This window comes from Xenopus tropicalis, chromosome 1 (assembly GCF_000004195.4).
Source record: "Xenopus tropicalis strain Nigerian chromosome 1, UCB_Xtro_10.0, whole genome shotgun sequence".
Lineage (NCBI taxonomy): Eukaryota > Metazoa > Chordata > Amphibia > Anura > Pipidae > Xenopus > Xenopus tropicalis.
In genome coordinates this window covers 156,855,164-156,875,973 of record NC_030677.2, presented here as the reverse complement: position 1 = coordinate 156,875,973, position 20,810 = coordinate 156,855,164, and the positions used below count along the sequence as shown (strand labels likewise).

Sequence of the window (20,810 nt, the reverse complement as noted above, 5' to 3'; positions counted from 1 at the left end):
GAAAGATCCTGAGCATTCTGTATTACAGGTCCTATACCTGTACAACATTTTTTTGCGAGTGACTGATGGCTTTCCTTGCATTCAAGCCTATGTTATTATGTTTATCAGAACTCTTAAGATTCAAACAAGTTTTGAGAAGAATTCATGTGTTATCAGGGCACTAAAATATTTTATTGAAATAGAGAGAAAAAGAGTAAAAATAACCCCTATGGAAGCTCCCACAGGGGTTGTTATATTTTTTTTCCTACCTATTTCAGAATTTTATTAGTAATTACACTTCTGTGGATTTCAGAAACTTGAGTTTGTAATTAAAGGTGTAAGATTGTCTTAATTTTTTTTTTTAAACTAAAATATTTTATATTAGGTGTTTATTATTGTTTTGCCTTGGCTTCATATTAGTCTATAAATATCCAGCACTTGTTTTTGCCTCTGTGCTATCCAGTAGATGAATTTAAAAATATTTGTGCATAGTTTTTTTTTTTTAACAAGCCAAGAGTGTGTTTTTCTGATATTAGCATGTTTGTCATATTGAGTAATTAGCAGTTTTTCATATTGTTGAGTTGGTCTTATTTTACAGTCCTTCTTATGCTGCAAATGTACATTTTAACAAAAATACAATTCCAATTTGATTTTGACATTTAAGCAGTAAAGTAAACAACTTTTTTTAACTCCTGTAGTTGCTGAATATCTGGAAAGGTTTTCTTTTTCTTTTTTTAGTTGCCCAGCAAATGTCACACGTTAATATCTCACACTAATTTCACAGTCCAGTTATTAGATTAGATAGAAAAGCATTTCTTATGTAGATAAAATAAACAGCTGTCTTTCAATTTAGAAATTAAAATGTTCTGTTAGTAATTTTCTGAAAATATAATAGTAATAGTTCTTAAGTTACTATGGACAAAGTCATTTGAGAGTCATTGAACTGTGTTTAGGCTTATCATTTGTGGTTTAACAGTTTTGATGTTTGTTGTTTTGTTGTTATGGGTGGGATTGAATTAAAGATGAGAAGCCCAAGATACCCATACCTGGTACATATACACTCTTCCTATAACCTGTGTATGGAAGGCCTAATGAAGCAATGTCTGCCTCTAGTGCATTCTCCAAAAGTTATTTTGCAGTAATTATTCATGTAAGACCATATACTTTAAATTTTATTATAGCACTAATAAAGCAGTTACAATTTTTTTTTTAAGAATTAAGTGATCCTGAAGATAATGAGGAACCATTCATTGCACCAGAAGGGCTGAATGTTCCATCAGATGTTGAGCTGGTATGTATGAAGTGGTTGTCTGCAGTATAAAGTGTAATGTTATTTTACAAAATACCAGTTTAGAAGAAAATCTGCCTCCATTAGATCTTGCTATAGGTTAGGACACTTTGACTAGTTCTGGGCATTTTATATGCCTTTTGACACCACAAGTCTGATAGCCATTAAGATTTTTCTGAAATGAACTAAATCTTAGAAGAACTCAGAATACTTCTTCATCCTATGTTCCTATGAAGTAGCAAGTGGTTATTTTTGTAAGCTTATATCATTAGAAGCAGGTTGGGACAACCGTACCTTACCTTAGAGATAACTAGGGTAAATGTGATCCACTTTTGCCTGCTTTTAAGCATTATTTTGAGGAAATACAAGGAAATTTTAGAATGAATAAGTTAAAGTACTTTACAACTAATCACCTTAAATTTTGTCTTATCTTATGTTGTTTGTCTTTGCAGCCACCAACAGCAAAAATGCATGCTATTATAGAGAGGACCGCAAACTTTGTATGCAAACAAGGTGCTCAGTTTGAAATCATGCTTAAAGCCAAACAAGCCCGGAACTCACAATTTGACTTCTTGCGATTTGACCACTATCTGAACCCTTACTACAAGCACATACAAAAAGCTATGAAGGAGGGGCGATATATTCCGCAAACTGGAAAAACAAATGAGGAGAAGAAAAGTAAATGTTTACATACGTGTGTAGCTAGTTTGGCCATGATAGTTCAACAGTTTTCCTTTTTGATAGAAAAGAAAATGAGCCGCTTGTGTCATAGTATGGTGCCTTTCTGTCAGAGTTATTCAAAAATATTGAAAGTCAGACTACTCTCACAAAATGCTGCTTAATGACAGTGCCTCTCATCAGCAACACAATTCTACTGAGTGCAAAGCTATTGCCATTATCTAAAGACTTAGAAGGACATTCAGAATTCACTGAATACAATTGATCTTGGGGCCCCTAAAAGGGATTCTTAACCTATTAGTCAAGATCCAAAATTAGTTTTCCTGATATTTGCTTTGATTATTTTGATTTAATTCTTTTTGGGCAATATAGTAGTTAAAAGGGCCATCAATGTGTGTGTGTGTATATATGTGTATATATATATATATATATATATATATATATATATAAAATAAACAAACAATCTTTTACCTACAGAATTCTTGCCAAGCACAGAAGAAAACGATGATGAGGATGATGATGATGATGATGAGGGAAGTGATTACCTTCATCCAAGTCTTTTTGCTTCCAAACGCTGCAGTAGACTTGAAGAACTCACAAAGGTATAATAAAATCAAGTTATCAGCTCCTAATGTGTGTGTGTGTGTATGTGTGTTTCGGTCCTCCACTCCTGACCTTAGTTAGGAGTCATACAAGCTTTAGTTGAGTAGTCACAGTTCTGTTCCTGCAAAGCATAATGATAACATCTATTTTTTCTGATCATACAGTCATTTCCTTGGTGTAAACACACAATAGTTTAGAATTTGGACTGTTATGGTGAAAGGTTTTTTAAAAATATTTTTTGTTCCCTAGCCATTAAAAGTGATTGATCCAGACCACCCACTTGCAGCTCTTGTGAGAAAAGCTCAGAATGAGAGAAAGGCTTTGCAACAGACTGACAATATTGGACCTCCTCTCGCTACCCAGACTGAAAGCGCAACAGAGTGTAAGTTGGCAACAAAATAATCATCTTAGAAAGGAGAATAACATTTAGGGCCATGGCCCACAGGTAAATCTCTACTATAGGAAAACAAAGCGGGCATATACCTTCCCACTGGTGATTCACTTTATTGCTAGTGGGAAGGCACTTCAGGGAGATTAGTTGTCTGCAGTAGCCGACATGGGCCATGGCTTCAGTTGAGTAATCGCAGTTCCATCAAAGCATAATGATAAAATCTATTTTATTCTGATCAGACAGTAATTTCCCTGGTTTAAGCACACATTAATTTAGAATTTGGACTGTTATGGTGAAAAGTTTTTTAAAATATTTTTTGTTCACTACCCATTAAAAATGATTGACAGACAATATTGGACCTCCTCTCCTCCCAAATTTTAGGCTTGAGCAATCGTAAAAGGAACTCGACATGAGTTAAGGAACTCATGCAGGGTTTTAGGCAAAAATACCTTGTTAGCTGAGGTTTTTATGTTTTTTTTTTTCCAAGCAGGCTTTCTTAAAGGAGAACTACACTCTCCGCAGCTAGTTTGTTTATGCTGATTTCCTGCTATCCAACTGCACATGCACAAGCAGGGTTTGTATCGGCAGAGAGACCCGAAGAATGTTCACTTGAAGGGAAGATGTCGCCCATGTACGCAGCTCCGCTGCGATGCTCCCTTACGTTGGGGTGTGCGATAGGGGCAGTCTTTAAAGTTAGAGACAGCGATAAGGGAGAGGGGACGGGGGTCGAGGCAAGCTAGTTAAGGGGGCTTTTATAGCTGGGGAGGGGGTAGTTCTCCTTTAAGTAATAAGTTTGGCATCCATCATAAATGTGCCCTGTATTCTCAGTTAAGGTTTTAATCTTGTTTACTTCTTTCTGCACCTTACCATTCATTTGTTTTTTTAACTTTTGACTCAATGTGAAGATTCTGGTTGTAGTATATAAATAATCAGTAACATTTATTCCAGTTTCTTTGGTTATCTGGTCTAGTGTCTGGAGGAATAAACTCTTGCATATAACAACTTTCCCCATTTAGTCAGTTTTTTTTTGCTTGGTGACCGAAGTTGATAATACACAATGATATATCACGGGAGACAAATTGGGTGAAACAGTGCTACTTTAACAACTGATGCTACCATTATGCCAGTATCTGTTAACTATAGATTGTAGGTGATGGCATGCTATGATTATGTTCTGGAGTTCACTTATAGATATAGATGAGTATTATAGTTACATGAAGTATATAGGGAAAAAAAACAGATATGCTTTGATTTCGATCAGTTCAATGTGTGTTTTAGCAGGAGCATGAAGAATAGTGCATTATACTAATTTAAGTGAAAGCATTACTGATAAATATGGCATTCTTACCTTCTGCCAAAAATTCTAGTGATGGTAGTCCTAATATCACTAAATATAGGAGTTGGAAGAATTGGACATGGTTATTTTATAATTGCAGAATATGTTGTTGTCATATACATTTTTTCTGCTGTACAGATCTGCTGCTAGGACATTTAATTTTTTTTGTATTGGTGTAAGTGTTAGTATCTATCATATGAATGGATATGATGGTGTTTTGGGCCATGACATTTGCAAACATTTTATTCCATGCGCCTAATACTATTTTACTTTTCCAAAATGTGTTTACTAAAATGTTTGAAAAAGCATGTTTTACCTTTTATTCCTTTTATTTTCTTTAGTTAGATAACCTGCATGCCACTCCTAACATATTCATTCAAGCTAGCTACAATTACACCCTTCCAGAAACAATTCATTACAAACATAATAGAGATGGGGTTTTATACTGTGCAGCAGACGCTGTGTTCTGCTATTAAGTAATGGAATTTAGTCAAGGGCAGTTTATATTATGCCCTTGAAAAAAATAGCAGGATTTTTTTTTCATATTCTTAACCAAATTTGGTAGCAGGTTTATAGCTGTTATAGCTTTATGGTATTTCACTGTTGGCTGTGAAGAAGTCAAAAGGGATTCTGGGAACAAATTCCTTTAGGCTCTTAGAAAAGTCCCATTTACATGGGCTTGTCCCATTTACATGGGTTTATCCTATAGACTAATGCTTACCCACAGGGTTTTCAATGCAAAAGCCAGGATAATAGCTGATCAGATTCCCAACTACAGACCGGTTTCGCCCTTCTTGGGGCTCATCAGTGTAGTGCAGGGTTTTCTGATCATTGGCTGTGAAAACTTGTGGATTTTTCCCCACTAATGCTATTAATGGAGTATTCCATTAGTTCCCTATTTTGGCTGCATTGGTTTATATTCAATTATACCCTTGGTATCAGCTGTTTCACTTCCTTGTTGATGGATAACAAAAATCGTAGAAGATATTGCTTGCTGTATAAATTGATATCAGAGGTTGATTTTGCTGCAATACAGGATGAGTATAAGGTGGCATTTACGTATTTTTCTTTCCTAACACTAAAATGAGCCGCTTTATATCCTACTGAAGCGCGTTGATCTGCAACACGTCGGACCCTTGGGATTACCCTTAGAAATTTTTCCTGACCCATACATCAGTACTGCATCCCTGTTATTGTACTGTTTATATTAAATTAAAATGAAAGTCTGTACAATCGTTATTGAGAGCTTCATGCACCGGCATACAAATGCTGGCAGAGGAAAAACTATGTGACACTAACCATAGAAAATATTTTTTATTTTCTGTAGAATGCAGATTCTGTATAAATTATAGTGGCAATAGGGAGTCTTTAGGGTGCCTTTGCTAAGACCCCAGGCACAAGTGCAAGAGCACTAAGGAGATAGAATACATGCCTTCCATAATGTTTAGGACAAAGGCACATTTTTCTTTGATTTACCCCTCTGCTCCTTAGAGTAAAACTTTTAATCAAACCATTCAGATGTGATTAAAGTGCTATTGCATACCTTCAGTTCAACAAAGGGAAATTGTTTAGTGGATGTAAGAAGGAGCTTAAGGGGTATTGCAAAATTTAGAGACAAGAGGATGAGCAAAGGGTTGAGTAAAATGGTAAAGGGTGTATACAGGGAGAGCAATTGGAGAGCATAAATAAAGTGATAGTGGGGAAATAATGATAGTGGATAAATAATGTCTGGAGAAGAAAAAGCAATGGGAGCCAAAATAATGTGAGAAGGCAGTGTAGAAGAATAGAGGAGTACAGGAGCCATAGCAGAAATTGAAGAAGGTGAATAGGTATGAATGGTAAGATCAAGTCTATAAGAGTAAAAAAATATGCAAGAATGGGGAGGAAAAAGCATGATAGAAAAATCATTTTGAAGTTGTAAGAAAAAGATTTGGGTAGAGTGAAATATACTTACTGTATATACTCGAGTATAAGCCTAGTTTTTCAGCACCCAAAATGTGCTGAAAAAGTCACCCTCGGCTTATACTCGAGTCGGGTTCCTTGGATTCCTCCAGCCTAGCACCCTGTCTCCTTTGTGTGCAAATTAGGCCAACCGCAACCAGACCCTCCAGTGCCCTGGCCTAGGCTCCCACTAGCAATACTTATTTCCCCTTACATCTCCTCCGGGACCAGGTCTGCTGCCAGTTTGCCAATGTGCAATGAGCGTGGGGTAGTACTTTTATTGTTTTTGTTGACCCTCTTCTCCGCTTACAGAGCTAGTTTACTGTTTTTCTTTGAAATAAATATTGAAAAAGACATACCCCACTGATGCCTCAATTAATGTAATTTTATTGGCATTTATTTTGATTATTAAAACTTAGCGGTAGCTGCTGCATTTCCCACCCTAGGCTTATACTCGAGTCAATAAGTTTTTCCAGTTTTCTTAGGTAAAATTAGGTACCTCGGCTTATATTCGGATCGGCTTATACTCGAGTATATACGGTATACTTAAATACTTTCTAAGAAAAGAAAGCCTAAGAGCAAAACTAAAGGGAATTATGTATTTTTAATAAAATGTGGCTTAAAGAGAGGTCCTACAATTTTCTCCTGCTTAATTAGAGGTCCTGCAATTTTCACCTGTTCTCATTGGCTTTCAGTTGTTGAAATATAACAATTTTTTGTCAGGTCTCTCTCCGTCCCTTCCACTTGCATTTTATGTAGGCATGGCAAAATAAGAAACCTGTAGAACTTATGGAAGTTGGTGGTGTTTATGATTTCTTGAATTATGTTCTTTTTAATGTAAATGTAGACTTAAAGACTTCTGTTATGTAGACTTAAAGACTATGTTATAGAGAGTCCAGAATGCGCATCTTAATTTCAAACCCATGATGTAAGCCTTTGTTATTTGTGTACTTCTATCTCGGTTGTATTAACTAAACATACTAAACAGATAAGTGGTTTGATACAGCAATAATCAGTCGTTATCTTTTTGTGAGAAAAGGTTATGGAATTATATATTTCTATTCTGGCGTAAAAAAATAGAGCTTTGCTAAGAATTACATCAGTCATTTTACTTTGAAAATGTGACCACTTTTGCTTCCCTTATTGTTATATATAATCTGTCTTCCTACTGCACTAGGTCTTTTAATGCATATGTTTAAAAGTAATGTTTAGTAAATGCTTACTGTGTGTACTGCTTCAGGGTAATTCCAAGTCGAGCAGTTTGCTGCAAATTATATAGAATATGTACACAGACTATGTGACAAGGGGAATAGAATGGTACCCAGTGACTTTCCATACGTGGAAGGCTGTAGGTTTTTTTTTTTTCTCTAACATTTGCTATTGGTGTGAAAAATTAGATGTAGTTTTCACATTTTTGTAATATAAAAATGTTTTTTCTTCTCTAGCAACTGTATCATCTACATTTTACAATTACTACATGTTGCCAGATGGAACATACTGTCTTGCATCACAAGCCCCAGGAATGGAGGTTAATAATTGCTACAGTTCAGTTATAGCAGGTGCGGCTGCAACAGCAGGAGCCATAGTAACTCCACAGTCCAACACCACTACACCACCTTCTGAAGTCAGTTGTGGCACTAATAATAAAGGAGCTGAAGATTCTTCATCAGCAAGGTATTACTGTTGAATCTTTATGGGTAGCATAATACCCAAAGGTATATAGTGTTTGTTAAATTTTTTTTTCTTTGTTTGTTCTTTTGTTTTTTTACTTGGAAAATGGCATATTTAAAGGAGAAGGAAAGGTAAAAACTAACTAAGCTTTATCAGAAAGGTCTATGTAAATACAGCCATAAACACTTATAGTTATGCACCTCTATCAAATCGAACACAAGATTCCTTGTCTCCTTTTTTGTAAACATGTTCTTCCAGTATCTGGCTTCCTTTTTCAGAAAAATCTTTCATTCCTGGGGCTGAGTCTGGGCAGTTCTCTCCCCTCTCCTGCTCCCCCCCCTCCCACAAGAATGCTAAGATAGCAGCTGCAATCTTGTGCAAACAGAGAAACAGAAGCTTCTAGGGCTCTTTACTCAGATATGGTAATGCTTTCTGCAAAATATAGTGTTCTAGGTGGCACTAATGTGGCAAATCTATTGGCAGTAAAATGCTAAAATTACTTTCCTTCTCCTTTAAAAATAAATATCAATTGGTAATATGTAAAAGGAATAGAACAGCTCTAAGAAGTTAGAAGTTCTACATTTTGGAATTCTGCATGTTAGCAGTCTATATATTTTGTAAATGTTTCGTCGAAGTGTACACGATCCTGTTTGAAAAGCACCTTGTGTGCATTTTTAGTAGTGCAAGCAGCTTCTGAGGGAGAGATCTGTAAACGAGATACAGCAGGCTACAATGAGGTATTAAAGAGACTGTAACATGAACATTGGTTCAATAAATAGGGCTTGTGCCTTTTAGCCTATTTAAACTTGGAAATGTCTGTTTTTGTTATTCTTTTTATTAAACAAGTTAAAATTTGTAATTAAAACAAGCCCAGTGAGAAGAGTAAAAGGCTAGGGGATGGATGGGTTTATTTATACAGAGTGCTTCCCAGTGGACTGCTGATTTGCAGGAAGTAGGTGACTTTAGTTTCATTTTCAAATGTTGCCCTGTTTAAAGCAAGAAATAAAGAAACAAGATATTTCCTAATTAGAAAAGTAGGCAAAAAGTATGTTCAGTATTTAGTGCTGTGCTTGAACTATGAAAAATGTTGCCCCTTTAAATCTTGCAAAAACCAGGGAGAGATCAATACAGGCAAGGGAGGCTTCAGGGTTTTTTAGCTCAATAATATTACTTTTGTTTAAAAAATGTCTACTTTGACAGCGCCGTCTTCAGCACATGATGGCCGAACACAATCTTTATGATTATGCAAGTTTTTAGTCAAGAAAAAACTGGGTCACCAACCATGTGCCTTGTTCATAGGTCTTGCTGTTCCAGCCCTGAGATACAACTGTAAACAAGAACAAAGATCCATGCCCTCCTACTTTATTTATTTATTTTTTACTGTAAATCTTGTCTTTCTTACCTATAGTCTCTTCTAAGTGCCCATGACTTTCACTCAAGTGCCCTTGGCAGAATTTGACTTCTATTGCTGTCTACTTTTCAGTTATTGCTCCTCTCCACCCTATTTGTGCACTTCTAGTTTTGATAATAATATATAAATAAAGTGTAATAAAATAACAAATTATGTATCAGGGAGTTCTGAGGTTTTTTCTGAACATTTTTTTGTACATCATAGTTAATGTATACTTTTTATCTAAAGTTTGCCGTTCTTGTTCTGCAGTGCACTTACTCCTGTGGTTGCCATCATTCCTCCACCACCTGATATCCAGCCGGTTATTGACAAGCTTGCCCAATATGTTGCTCGAAATGGAATTAAGTTTGAAACAAGTGTTCGAGCAAAGAATGATGCAAGGTTAGAAAACTTCTTTGCATTGCAATTGTTTTACATCTAAAACTAATTTAGTTGACTGCATTAATAATGGTTCATGATAGAAAATGTATATCTAGTGTAATTTCTGCAATTTCTATCAAGTAAGGCCTTTGCCTACTATAGTGAATACAGTTTGTGAGTGCTTTTTATAAAAGCTAGGTTGCAGATGGTCAAGAATCAAGTTGACAGGGATGAGGAGAGATGCCAGTAGCCGTAAAATACAGCAGATGATTGATTAACAGTTATTTGCTGTATATAAGAATGTCTGTGTGTGACTAAGGGGGCTGATTTATCAAAGTACGAGTTTGAATCCCGAAATGGGTAAAATTCGGATTAAATACGATCATTTCTGATGATCACAAATATCCCGTAAATGCTTACGAAAAAAAAGTATTAGTCACGATAATATCGTATCGGTGATCCAAAAGTCTCGAAATGTTCCTATCCGAACAATCGTAAACGACAGGAAAACATTTCTGACTTTGATCCTCCTGTGCATGATTTTGGAAGCCTCCCATAGGACTCAATGGCACTCTGCAGCTCCAACCTGGCCAAAGGAAAGTCACGATACCGAAGCTTGAATGAATCCGAAACTTTCGTACTCGGCGCAACAATTCGATTATGTTGCACAAATGTTGTCGCAAAGTATGAAAAAGTCGCAGAAAATACGTACAGTACAAATACAAATTTTTTGTATTTCGTACCTGTCGTACTTGAATAAATCAGCCCCTCAGTGTATTATGCAACAGTTATCAAAATAAATCATTTTTTTTTGTAATACTTGAAACAAAACTTTCTATTACATGTTTACTCAATTTCATGTTTTGCAATTTTTCAGGTTTGATTTCCTGCAGCCCTGGCATCAATATAACCCATATTATGAATTTAAGAAACACTTTTTCATGCAGAAAGAAGGTCTTCTTAATGTCCACGTATGTATTTTTTAATTTGAGCATTTTAACTGCATTTTGAACACTGTGTTGTATTGTGCATGCAAATCTATGTTAACTGTAGAAACCATACTTTCCATTTTCCTTTCCAAAGGGACTTTATTGTGAAAAATGTATGTGTTTTTAACTGAAAATAATGTACTATTGAATGAGAGTAGTGTTGTCACGACTTGATTATAATTGAAAAAGTTTTATTCTTTTATGTTTGAATATTGGACTTTCAGAGCAGAAATATATTGATTGCCTGAGGGTTGCATATTCACTCTCTGGTTTTGGATGCCCAAAGATGCCCTTTCTGACAGTGCCCAAACAAAATTTCTTGTAATCCTATTATATTGCAGTCATTTATTCTTGAGAGGAAATGTGATCTGTAATGTCCTGTAGGCATTGGTGGATTTTAAAATTATAGATAGTTGGCTGAAAGAAAAGATCTATTATATGTCTTTCCATGTGTATATGGCCAAATCTTAAAATATCTGTCTAGTTGTCTGAATGGGTCAATTTATTTATAACCTGAACATATTAAGGTGTAGTTGTAGCCTGCCTTCTTCTTTTTCTTCTTCTTCTTCAAAAAAAAGGAGAAAAGAAAGGTAAAAACTAAGTAAGCTTTATCAGAAAGGTCTCACAGAAATGCTGCACTGACTTCTCTGTCAAAAGATTAGTTGTGTCTGTTTCCCCCCCTCCCTCAAGAATGCTAAGAACTCGCTCCCCCCTTAGGAATGTGAATCTGAGCCAATCAGCAGGAAGCTGACTCATAGTCTAATTAACTGAGCATGTACACCAGTCTTGCTTTTGGTGCAAGAGCAAGGCATTATGGGAACTTTCTTTACACAGCTCAGCATTTTTTCTTCCTGTTTGGCTTCTGATCATCTGAACGGGAGAAATATGGGGAGACTTAAGGGCACTATTGAGACAACTGAAGGTATGCCTGCATCTTAAGATTAACTCTTTATTAGCCTTTCCTTCTCCTTTCAATCCAAGGTTTGAGAATTCATATTTGCTGTACAGTGTAGTTAAGTAGATGAAATTGCCTACATTGGGGTTGTGTAAAATCAGCATTTTTACTGGTATTTTGTCTATGCATGAAGTATTTTATGCTACAGATCATTTGGTTTAATTTCCAGAATTGGTATTTTATATAAATTGGCTAGCTTAAGAGTCCATTTCCACCTTATTAAATTCTTTCTGTAGATGATACATCTCGTAACTTGTTACAGTTAAGCAGGAAATAAGCAGTTGTATTAAAAAAAAAAAAATCCATGCCATGCATGGAAAAGGATTGGTTTTCCTTTTGGACTGCCTGGAAGGAAGACGTAGGAATGGTATCAGCAAAATCTGAACATGAAATGGTAATGCAAAAGAGTTTGCATGTTGCAACAATACAATGATTCAAAAGATACCTCATAATAGACAAATAACTACTCCTATCCAAATTAGTAAATGGTATTCCAGCCAGCACTGCAGCAAATAAAAGTAGGGCCATAAAATTCTCTCAATCTAGTGGGCCAGTTATTTGTTGTCAGTTTCTGTATCATGGTAAAACAATGAAATTGCACATAAGTCAATGAAGCTTTTAGGTAAGCTGCGGGAATTTAAAAAGAGCCACATGCATGCCACTGCATTAATCTTAAAAAGAGAATTGATGCAAAGTTCCTTGCCATACATCAATTTGACACTAAATGTATATCCTGCCCTGCCAGAGTGCAAGACACAGCTGTAATTTATTAAAAAAAAAAAAAAGCAAGTAGAAAATTTTTCCAAACAAGTTTCCTCTCAGGCACACAAGACATTCTACTAACACAATGCTCTGTTATAATAGCAGCAGTCAGCATCTCTTCCCAACCTACAGTTGCTTTCTATTCAAATAAAGGCAAACCATTCGTCCAGTTGGGGACTAATTAGGAATATTTGTGCAGATTATACCACATCTTCTGTCCTTGTGCACACTAGTGGTTGTGGTAGCATTAGTATATTTGTATATTTTTCCCAAATTAATTTAACTAAAATAAGTTTAACTAAACAATGCTACTGTAACTAGAGAATGCATAAAGGAATTCACTGAGGGTGCCAATATGTTCATCATCCCCCAGTGAATTTTGTCACTACATTGAATTTCCAAGTATTCTACAGGGCCAAAAAATGCCCACCATTGTCCTTTGTAAGAATCATCTGAGAGGGCTAGCACCAGTATGGGGCACATTCCTTAAAGGAGAAAGAAAGGTAAAAACTAAGTAAGCTTTATCAGAAAGTTCTGTGTAAATACAGCCATAAGCACTCACAGAAACGCTGCACTGACTTCCCTGAAAAAAGATTAGTTGTGTCTGTATTTCCTGTGCCAGAGACACACAGCTTTTCTATTCTCTGCTCTTTCCTGCTCCCCCTCCCTCAAGAATGCTAAGAACTCACTCCCCCCTTAGGAATGTGGATCAGCAGGAAGCTGACTCAGCTGACTGAGCATGTTCAGTTTGGTCTACATGTCTGTGCAGGAGTGTGGCATTATGGGAACTTTCTTTACACAGCTCAGCGTTTTTTCTTCCTGTTTGGCTTTAGATCTTCTGAACAGGTGAAATATGGGGAGACTTAAGGGCACTATTGAGACAACTAAATGTATGCCTGCAGCTTGAGATTAACTCTTTATTAGCCTTTCCTTCTACTTTAATGAACACTAAATAAGTAACATGAAGAAAATCAGAGTTTGACATTTTAATTTTAGAGCTTTTAAAGGAGAACTAAAGATTAACTAAAGAAGGAGGCTGGAAATGTTGTATATTATGTTTTGTATTTCTACTCCTGCTCCTGCCCAAGACAACCATAGCGAATTAACAGTTAGGATCTGTGAAAGATGCCCCCAGTAGCTCCCCATCTTCTCTGCTGATTGTCAGTTACCTGAGCTTAGAGAGCAACTCTCAATATACTCTATAAATATTAATATAATAAATATATATATATATATATATATATATATATATATATATATATATATATATATGTCACAATATGAAGCTGATAGTGATTTATTTTGATTCACATTACATGGCAGCTCATTTAGGGTGTAGTTCTTCTTTAAAAGCCGCAGGAAGCCCCCAGATATCTTAATTCAAAGCTGTGGTTATCGTTATTATTCAGCATACTGGCTTATTGTTTGCATTTTGAGTAGTAAATAATAATGCTTGGTATGAAATTATACTCTCTAGGTTAAAGCTTTGGCTTGTTTTCTGGCATAAGTTGCTTAACTTCTGGCTTGAAGGAAAGGTTAAAAACTAAGTAAGCTTTATCAGAAAGGTCAATGTAAATACACCTATAAGTCCTCTATCAAAAGAAACACAGGATTTCTTGTCTCTTTTTTTTTTGTAAACATGTTGTTGGGGTGTCTGACTTCCTCTCTCAGAAAAATCTTTAATTCCCCTGGCCAGAGTCTGCTCCGTTCTCTCCCCTCTCTTGCTCCACTTCCCATGAGAATGCTAAGAACTCCCTCCCCCCTCCCTTAGGAATGTGTGATCTGAGCTATAACGGCTAAACTGCAGACAGGAAGCTAAATGGCAGCTCTATCTTAAGCAAACGGAGAAAGCTTCTAAAGCTGGTTACTCAGGTATGGTAATGGTTTCTGCAGACTAAATATAGGGTTCTAGGTGGCACTAATGTGGCAAATCTATTGGCAGTAAAATGCCTTTCCTTCTCCTTTAAGTTTAACACATACACACACCCTTATTTACTCACTGGCCATACAGGTAAAGCTCATTCTGCACTTAACATTTGTCATGTATGTGTTCTCTTTGCTTACTATTCTGTAAAGGAGCAACTTCTGTTGATGAATGTTAAAGAGCAAGGAACCAGGCATCCCTAGCACAGACTTAGACACACACATGCACAGTGGTGCAAATGTTATTTTCATACTCCTTCACATGTAGATTTCATTGTTAATTTTCAGTTGCGTGACAATACTTTATTATCACACTTTGTTTTGCATGAATGTTTCAATCAATTTATTAAATCAGGACCTGACAGACTCAGTGCAATTGCTGTCTGCAGCATAAATGTTCTACCTGTTTTATCTGCTTCTCTGAAAAGCCATTTGTTTATTTCACCTTGAGTAAAACGTTTTCAGACCCCCTAAAAGATTGCCATCCTTTCATTCTGCCTTGCAGAGAAATGGCACACTTTTCTCTCAGGAGATATTAATTTTTACAGTACAGTAGGTTTTAAAAGAATGCATACATTCAGATCTCACATGGTTTCTTATACTGCTGAGTCCTTTCTCTGAAACTGGTCAAGGGGAATCTTATTTTACGCTATGCTTAGTTTAGATATTAAACCAAAGCAGTAAAGTTTTTGTGAACACCTTCTAAAATGCATTTTATGTTTATCTGTATTGTTTTAGCTTTACAGGAAATGTAATGCTTGACAAAGCCTTTTAACTAATATGAATATCATTATATAAGCAGAATAATTAGCAGAATTAGTGTATGATCTTAAATCCACTAGATTAGCATAATTAATAGAAAAAGGAAATAACTACAGTTTGTATAAACAACCTAAACCAAATGTGAAATGGTCTCGCTAGGTTTGATCCTTACTGTGTTCTGGGAGGCTTGCTTCTGTTGTTTGCTGCATTTAAAGTAGGCTAGTATTGCTCCTGCTTATTAACTATCTGTATTAACTATTACTTGCATTGATGATACATCTAAGGTAGTTTCAGAGGGTTAAAATGAATGTTTTTGGTGGGTTTGGTTTTATTAAACCAAAAGAAGTTGCTAAAAGGTCTGACCAGGGCAGTGCTCTTTTTTTTTTTTTTTTTTTTTTTAACATACAGCAGTCTAGGGTGCTTTACTGCATGTATCCTTTTGTGGACATGTGTAGTATAGAACTTGTTTGGATTCTATTGTATTGAGCATGCATTAAAGGGGAACTATCACAAAAATGAAAGATTCATCATACCGAAAAGAGAAACTATCTAAATATGTGTTAAAACATTTGTACCAATTCTAAAATCAAGTTATTCTTATTTATCACCCTCTCAGCATCAGTCGGGAGTCTGATTTTGATTAACGGTTAGGTCTATTGAAGCTTTTGGGGTGGTGTTTAGAAAATAAATTAAAGCTCTTTCAAAATCACCAGAAATCCTGCCAAATTAGTAGGTTTGTTAAGATTTGACTCCTGCATAAGGAAGGGAGACAGTTTCTGAGAGGGGGAAAGTGAAAAGTAACTTCATTATTTCGGAAATGGTATAGAATTTGTAATTTATTTTCATTTTTGTGGTGGTTCCCCTTTAAGATAAAACTGACGGGAGAAGGCAGGACAGTTTTCTGCTAGAAAGTACCCTGTGAGTGAATTTTGTGATTTGTCTAAAAAAAAAAAAAAAATTCCAGCTGTTCATGCTCCTAGTGATGCTAATTGTGAAGATACACTGGGCTACTAGTAGCAGCTACTTTTCAGTGCTGCTAAACTCCAGAAAATACTGTGCCATAGACAATACTGTGAATTGCCAACAATCTCAGTGGGACATTAGCCTCGGCTGTTGTGACTAGATCCTCAGTGGTACGTTAAGAAAGGGGCATGTCGGGTAAAAAACAGCCAAGGTTGTGTTATGTTTTTAAGTTTTTATTAAAATGTGAAGTCTTTGTACAAATAAGCATTTTAAATGGTTTGGGGCATTTTTTTTACTGAAATGCATTCATTCACTATTAAAAAGAGATCTGAACTAAGTCAGTCTTTGGCTGAAATTTGAAATTTAGTCAGCACTTGGTAAAGATCAGTACAGAATCATTAAGAGAGGATGCCTCATTTGTAATGATCCCTATGACATTAGAGCTTATTTTCTAAACAGGTACTAATCACTTTTTTTTTTATCCAGCATTCTTTCACAATTGTTTTGCAGTATTGTTCACAACTCAACAGATTTTGTAACTGTATATGGAAGTATCTTATTTCACTGTTAATGTTATTGTAATGCTTGTCATTTTATTTTTTATACAGCCTACTCCAGAGGTTGATACAAATCAAAGCTTTAGCGAAGTAAAGAGCGAATCCCTTTTGAGCACTGATCCTGCAGTGAATGATGGAAATGACAGCTTTAAAGGTGATGCAGCTGCCAGTAAGCCTGTCAGTGATGGGAAGCTCATGAAAGGTAATATCTTCCCCAAAACTGTCTTGTTGCTTTAGAAACTGAACATGCTTGTTTTTATGGTTAAGCGCACACTGTTTGCCGATGGCCTGCTCAGACAGAGCGAGCCCCTTTAGTGTTCTCTAGGAAATGATGCACAAGTGAAATAGATATACCAATGGTTTATACACAAGCTTAGGCACATGGGCTAGGAAGAGCTGGAAATCTGGTGTATATCTGGTGGCTCACTGTTAAGCTTTTCTTTGCCAATGTGGCTGTGTAGTTGATTTCAAGCTTACCCATTTTGTATGAACGTAGATGAAAATCATTGATCTTCACATTCTCTGAACTGTTCACTAGACTTTTTTTCTTTTTCAAAACTGTGGGGTGCACTTTCAGAATTTGGTGAGGCTGAAGTGAGATGCATGATCCCCATTGTTATATTAGTATTATAGTAGTAGCAACAGTAATTTTTTTTTTTAGACGTCATTCTAATAATAATTTCTATAGTAATGTTTTGAACAAGTAAGGCTTCCATATTGTCCATGAAACACAAGTGAGGCCTTATTGAAAAAGCCTTAAAGGACAAGGCAACGCAAAATATAATTTTTTGCCTAATAAAAGAAACCAAAATTCTAAACAGCTTTGCAATATACATTTATTACAAGTTTTTAATGGTTTTTGAGTTATTTGCATTTATAATTGCTATTAGAAGCAGTGTTTGCCTGTCCTTTTCTATTCTCTGCCCTGGTGGCTCTGACTTGAAACATTGTAACAAATGCCAGCAGACTGACAGACCTGCCTTGCTGGAGGAAACTGTTACATTTTAAACAGTGTTGCAAAGGTCAAACAGGAGTTCAGCAAATGCTGCGTTCAATAGCAATTACATTTACAAATAACGTTTAAAGGGCTACAAATTTTATTTATTAATTATTTCATATTGGAAAGTTGCTTAGAATAATGTTTTCTTTCATTATGCAAAAAATTATTTTTGGGGTTGACATGCCCTTTAAAGGAATACTGTCATGGGAAAACATGTTATGTTTTTTTTGTTTTTTTTAAACAGATTAGTAAATAGAGCTTTTCCAGCCCACTCCTGCATTGAAATCTGTTTTTTAGAAACGCAAACAGATTTTTTTTATCTTTAATTTTGAAATTTCACAAGGGGCTAACCATATTCTTCATTTCCCAGGGTGCCACAACCATGTGACTTGTGCTCTGATAAACTTTAGTCACACTTTACTGCTGAGCTGCAAGTGGGAGCAATATTACCCCCCTCCCAGAAGCTGATCAGCAGAACAATGGGAAGGAAGCAAGATAGTAGCCAGTAGATATCAGAGTAGCACTCAATAGTAAGAAATCCAGGTCCAGCTTGGGACTCCTCCAGTTACATGGAAATAGGAGAAACAATAGGTTATCTGAAAGCAGTTCTAATGTGTAGCGCTGGCTCCTTCTGAAAGCTCAGATGGCTGCCTACACACCAATATTACTAAACTAAACAAAAATACATTTGTTGGTTCAAGAATAAAATTTTAAATGGTAGAGTGAATTATTTCCTATGTAAACAGTGTAATGTAGAAATAAAAAGTACATCATAAAATCATGACAGTATCCCTTTTAAGGGGTAGTGTTCACCTTTAAATTAACTTTTAGTATGATGTATGAGGCAATTTACAATTGGTCCTAATTGTTTGGGTTCTTTTTTTATTATTTAGCTTTTGGTTCATAAGCTCTCCTGACTGGGATTTTGGAAGCAATCTGGTTGCAGTCCAGGGTGCAGTTTACCATAGCAGGCAGGCAGTTATGTGAATAAATTATTTAAAATGAGTAGGAGATGCCTGAATAGAAAATATACATAATAAGAAGTAACAAAAGCAATAAAATTATATCCTCACAGAGCAATAGCTTATTGGCTGCTGGGGTCAGTTACTTACAGTTGAAAACTGGAAAGAGGCAGAAGAAAAATGGCAGATAATTAAACTATAAAAATAAAATGAAGACTCTATGAATAGGCCATTCTATAACCTACCTAAAGTTAACTTAAAGTTAAACCACCCCTTTAACTTCTGCTTTTATTTGTGAAACCTTTTTTCTTTGTCTGCTAAAAGTGCTTTAAAGCATATTAAAGTCCCACTGGTGATTTTTCATGTTCTGCCAGGGATCTGGCATAGAAAAGATGCTCTTACTCATGTAACTTAGGCATAAGCGCTTGTTGCCAAGGTAAATGAATGTGAAAATTTAGTTCATATCCATGCTGCATCCAACAAATTTTGACTTAGTTATATTTTTCCATTTTGTTTCTTCAGTCTCTTTTGCACCCATAAGTTTTGCTATAAAAGTAAAGGAAACCGACCTGCTACCACTTGAGAAAAACAGAGTTAAATTAGATGATGACAGTGAAGAGGAAGAAGAAGGTGACATACAAAAAGATGGGCACCAAAGCAAAGCAAGTGGTTCATCAAGCAGTAGCCAAATCCTTGGTACTGGGCCATCCATGGCAGAAGAAAAGAGACCTCAGCTAACTCCAGAGGAACTTGAAGCAAAACAAGGTATAAAAACAATGTGGATTTCATACTTACTGGAGCTCTCCAATTTGGGGGATCCTGTGAAAAATTGATGTAAAAAAAAAAAGTCACATACAGCCCAATGTGTTGTTGTAGCGTATGTAATTGTATTGTTTATATTTTGGAGCTAGAAGATTTCTTAAAATGAGGTGAATGTGATTTATTCTGCTATTCCTTTTCTGATGTTATATAGTTAGTTACATAGGGTTGAAAAAAGTCCATCAAGATCAACCCAAGTAAACCAAGCACACACAAACCTATACTGACCTATCTATACACTCACTTACACAAACCATGTATACCAACATTAATACTAACTGTAGATCTTAGTATCACAATAGCCTTGTATACTATGCTTGTTCAAGAACTTATCCAAGCCCCTTTTAAAGGCATTAACAGATCTGTCACCACTAGGAAGGGCATTCCACAACCTTACTGCCCTCAAATGTTAATGGGGGTTCAGAGTTTTGCAGAAAGCCTACACTCTCAGATGCTTTTTGAGTACATGATAGATTTAGTAGTAGTAGTGCAATGCATGATCCCATTGAGTCTATTTTAAAGAAGAAATAAAGCTTAACTAAGAAGTAGGCTAGAAATGCTGCACATTATGTTTTAAGATTGTGTATCAAACCAAGGCAACCACAACCAGCTTGTTTCCTTGCAGGTATATAATTTACTTTAAAACTGTATTTATTAAAAGGAAAACTGTATTTATTTGTAGCATAAGTTAATGCCTTTGTGATTTAAGTTTTAGTGAGCAAATAAACACATCAAAGCCATTGTCAGCAGACCACTATTGATTTACTGGTTTTACCATTAGATTGTTATATTTGCATTAAAAACATAACTATTGATATAGCTTAGAACCTTAACACTTAGCAGTGTTGTTCATTTTAATTTAGCAAAGCAAAAGCTGGAAGACAGATTGGCAGCAGCAGCTAGAGAAAAACTGGCTCAAGCAGCAAAGGAATCAAAAGAGAAGCAACTGCAGGCTGAACGTAAAAGGAAAGCTGCATTATTCTTACAAACATTAAAGAATCCATTAGAAGCAGAATTGGGAAGAATAGAGGAGAGTCACTTCAGCTCAGAGGTAAGCTGCCTTGGCTAAATGTTTTACCACTTGCTTAAGTCTTGGTATGTTGGGTTTTTTCTTTTGGTTCCTTGTAAAGAATGATGTGGTTCAAAGTAGCTTGGAAAATATGAAGACAATGAGCTAATATAAAAGGAGGAAAAGGTTTGTAAAGGCCTTGGGAAAATAAGTTAAGGGGGGGAGACTGTTGTTGCAAATAGTGTTGATTAAGTATAAAAAAATCAAATATGCTTTTGTAATAATGCCTCTCACTGAGGTGAATAAGGAGTTCAAATGCCTAATAAGCAGAGGCAGAAGTGCTGCTACCCATCAAACAGTGTTAATGCACCTTGATGGACAGTGTATTTAGCACACAAATGAATGAGAATATTTCCACAACAAGAAACATATATGCAGCAAAGCTGTGCTG

The 20,810-nt window shown here is 35.8% G+C and overlaps 1 protein-coding gene across 3 annotated transcripts in view; it reads left to right on the top strand.

The window, feature by feature from the left end:
• The window catches only part of sfswap (splicing factor SWAP), a 57,197-nt gene that overhangs the window by 15,435 nt on the left and 20,952 nt on the right, over positions 1-20,810 (top strand). For all 3 annotated transcript variants that reach the window (XM_004910552.4, XM_004910551.4, XM_012969267.3), the window contains 10 exons: positions 1,194-1,270; positions 1,720-1,945; positions 2,423-2,547; positions 2,798-2,930; positions 7,662-7,890; positions 9,548-9,679; positions 10,536-10,629; positions 16,621-16,771; positions 19,054-19,296; positions 20,214-20,401. In XM_004910552.4, the coding sequence (XP_004910609.2) occupies positions 1,194-1,270; positions 1,720-1,945; positions 2,423-2,547; positions 2,798-2,930; positions 7,662-7,890; positions 9,548-9,679; positions 10,536-10,629; positions 16,621-16,771; positions 19,054-19,296; positions 20,214-20,401 (1,598 nt within the window). The remainder of the gene's footprint in view (positions 1-1,193; positions 1,271-1,719; positions 1,946-2,422; positions 2,548-2,797; positions 2,931-7,661; positions 7,891-9,547; positions 9,680-10,535; positions 10,630-16,620; positions 16,772-19,053; positions 19,297-20,213; positions 20,402-20,810) is intronic.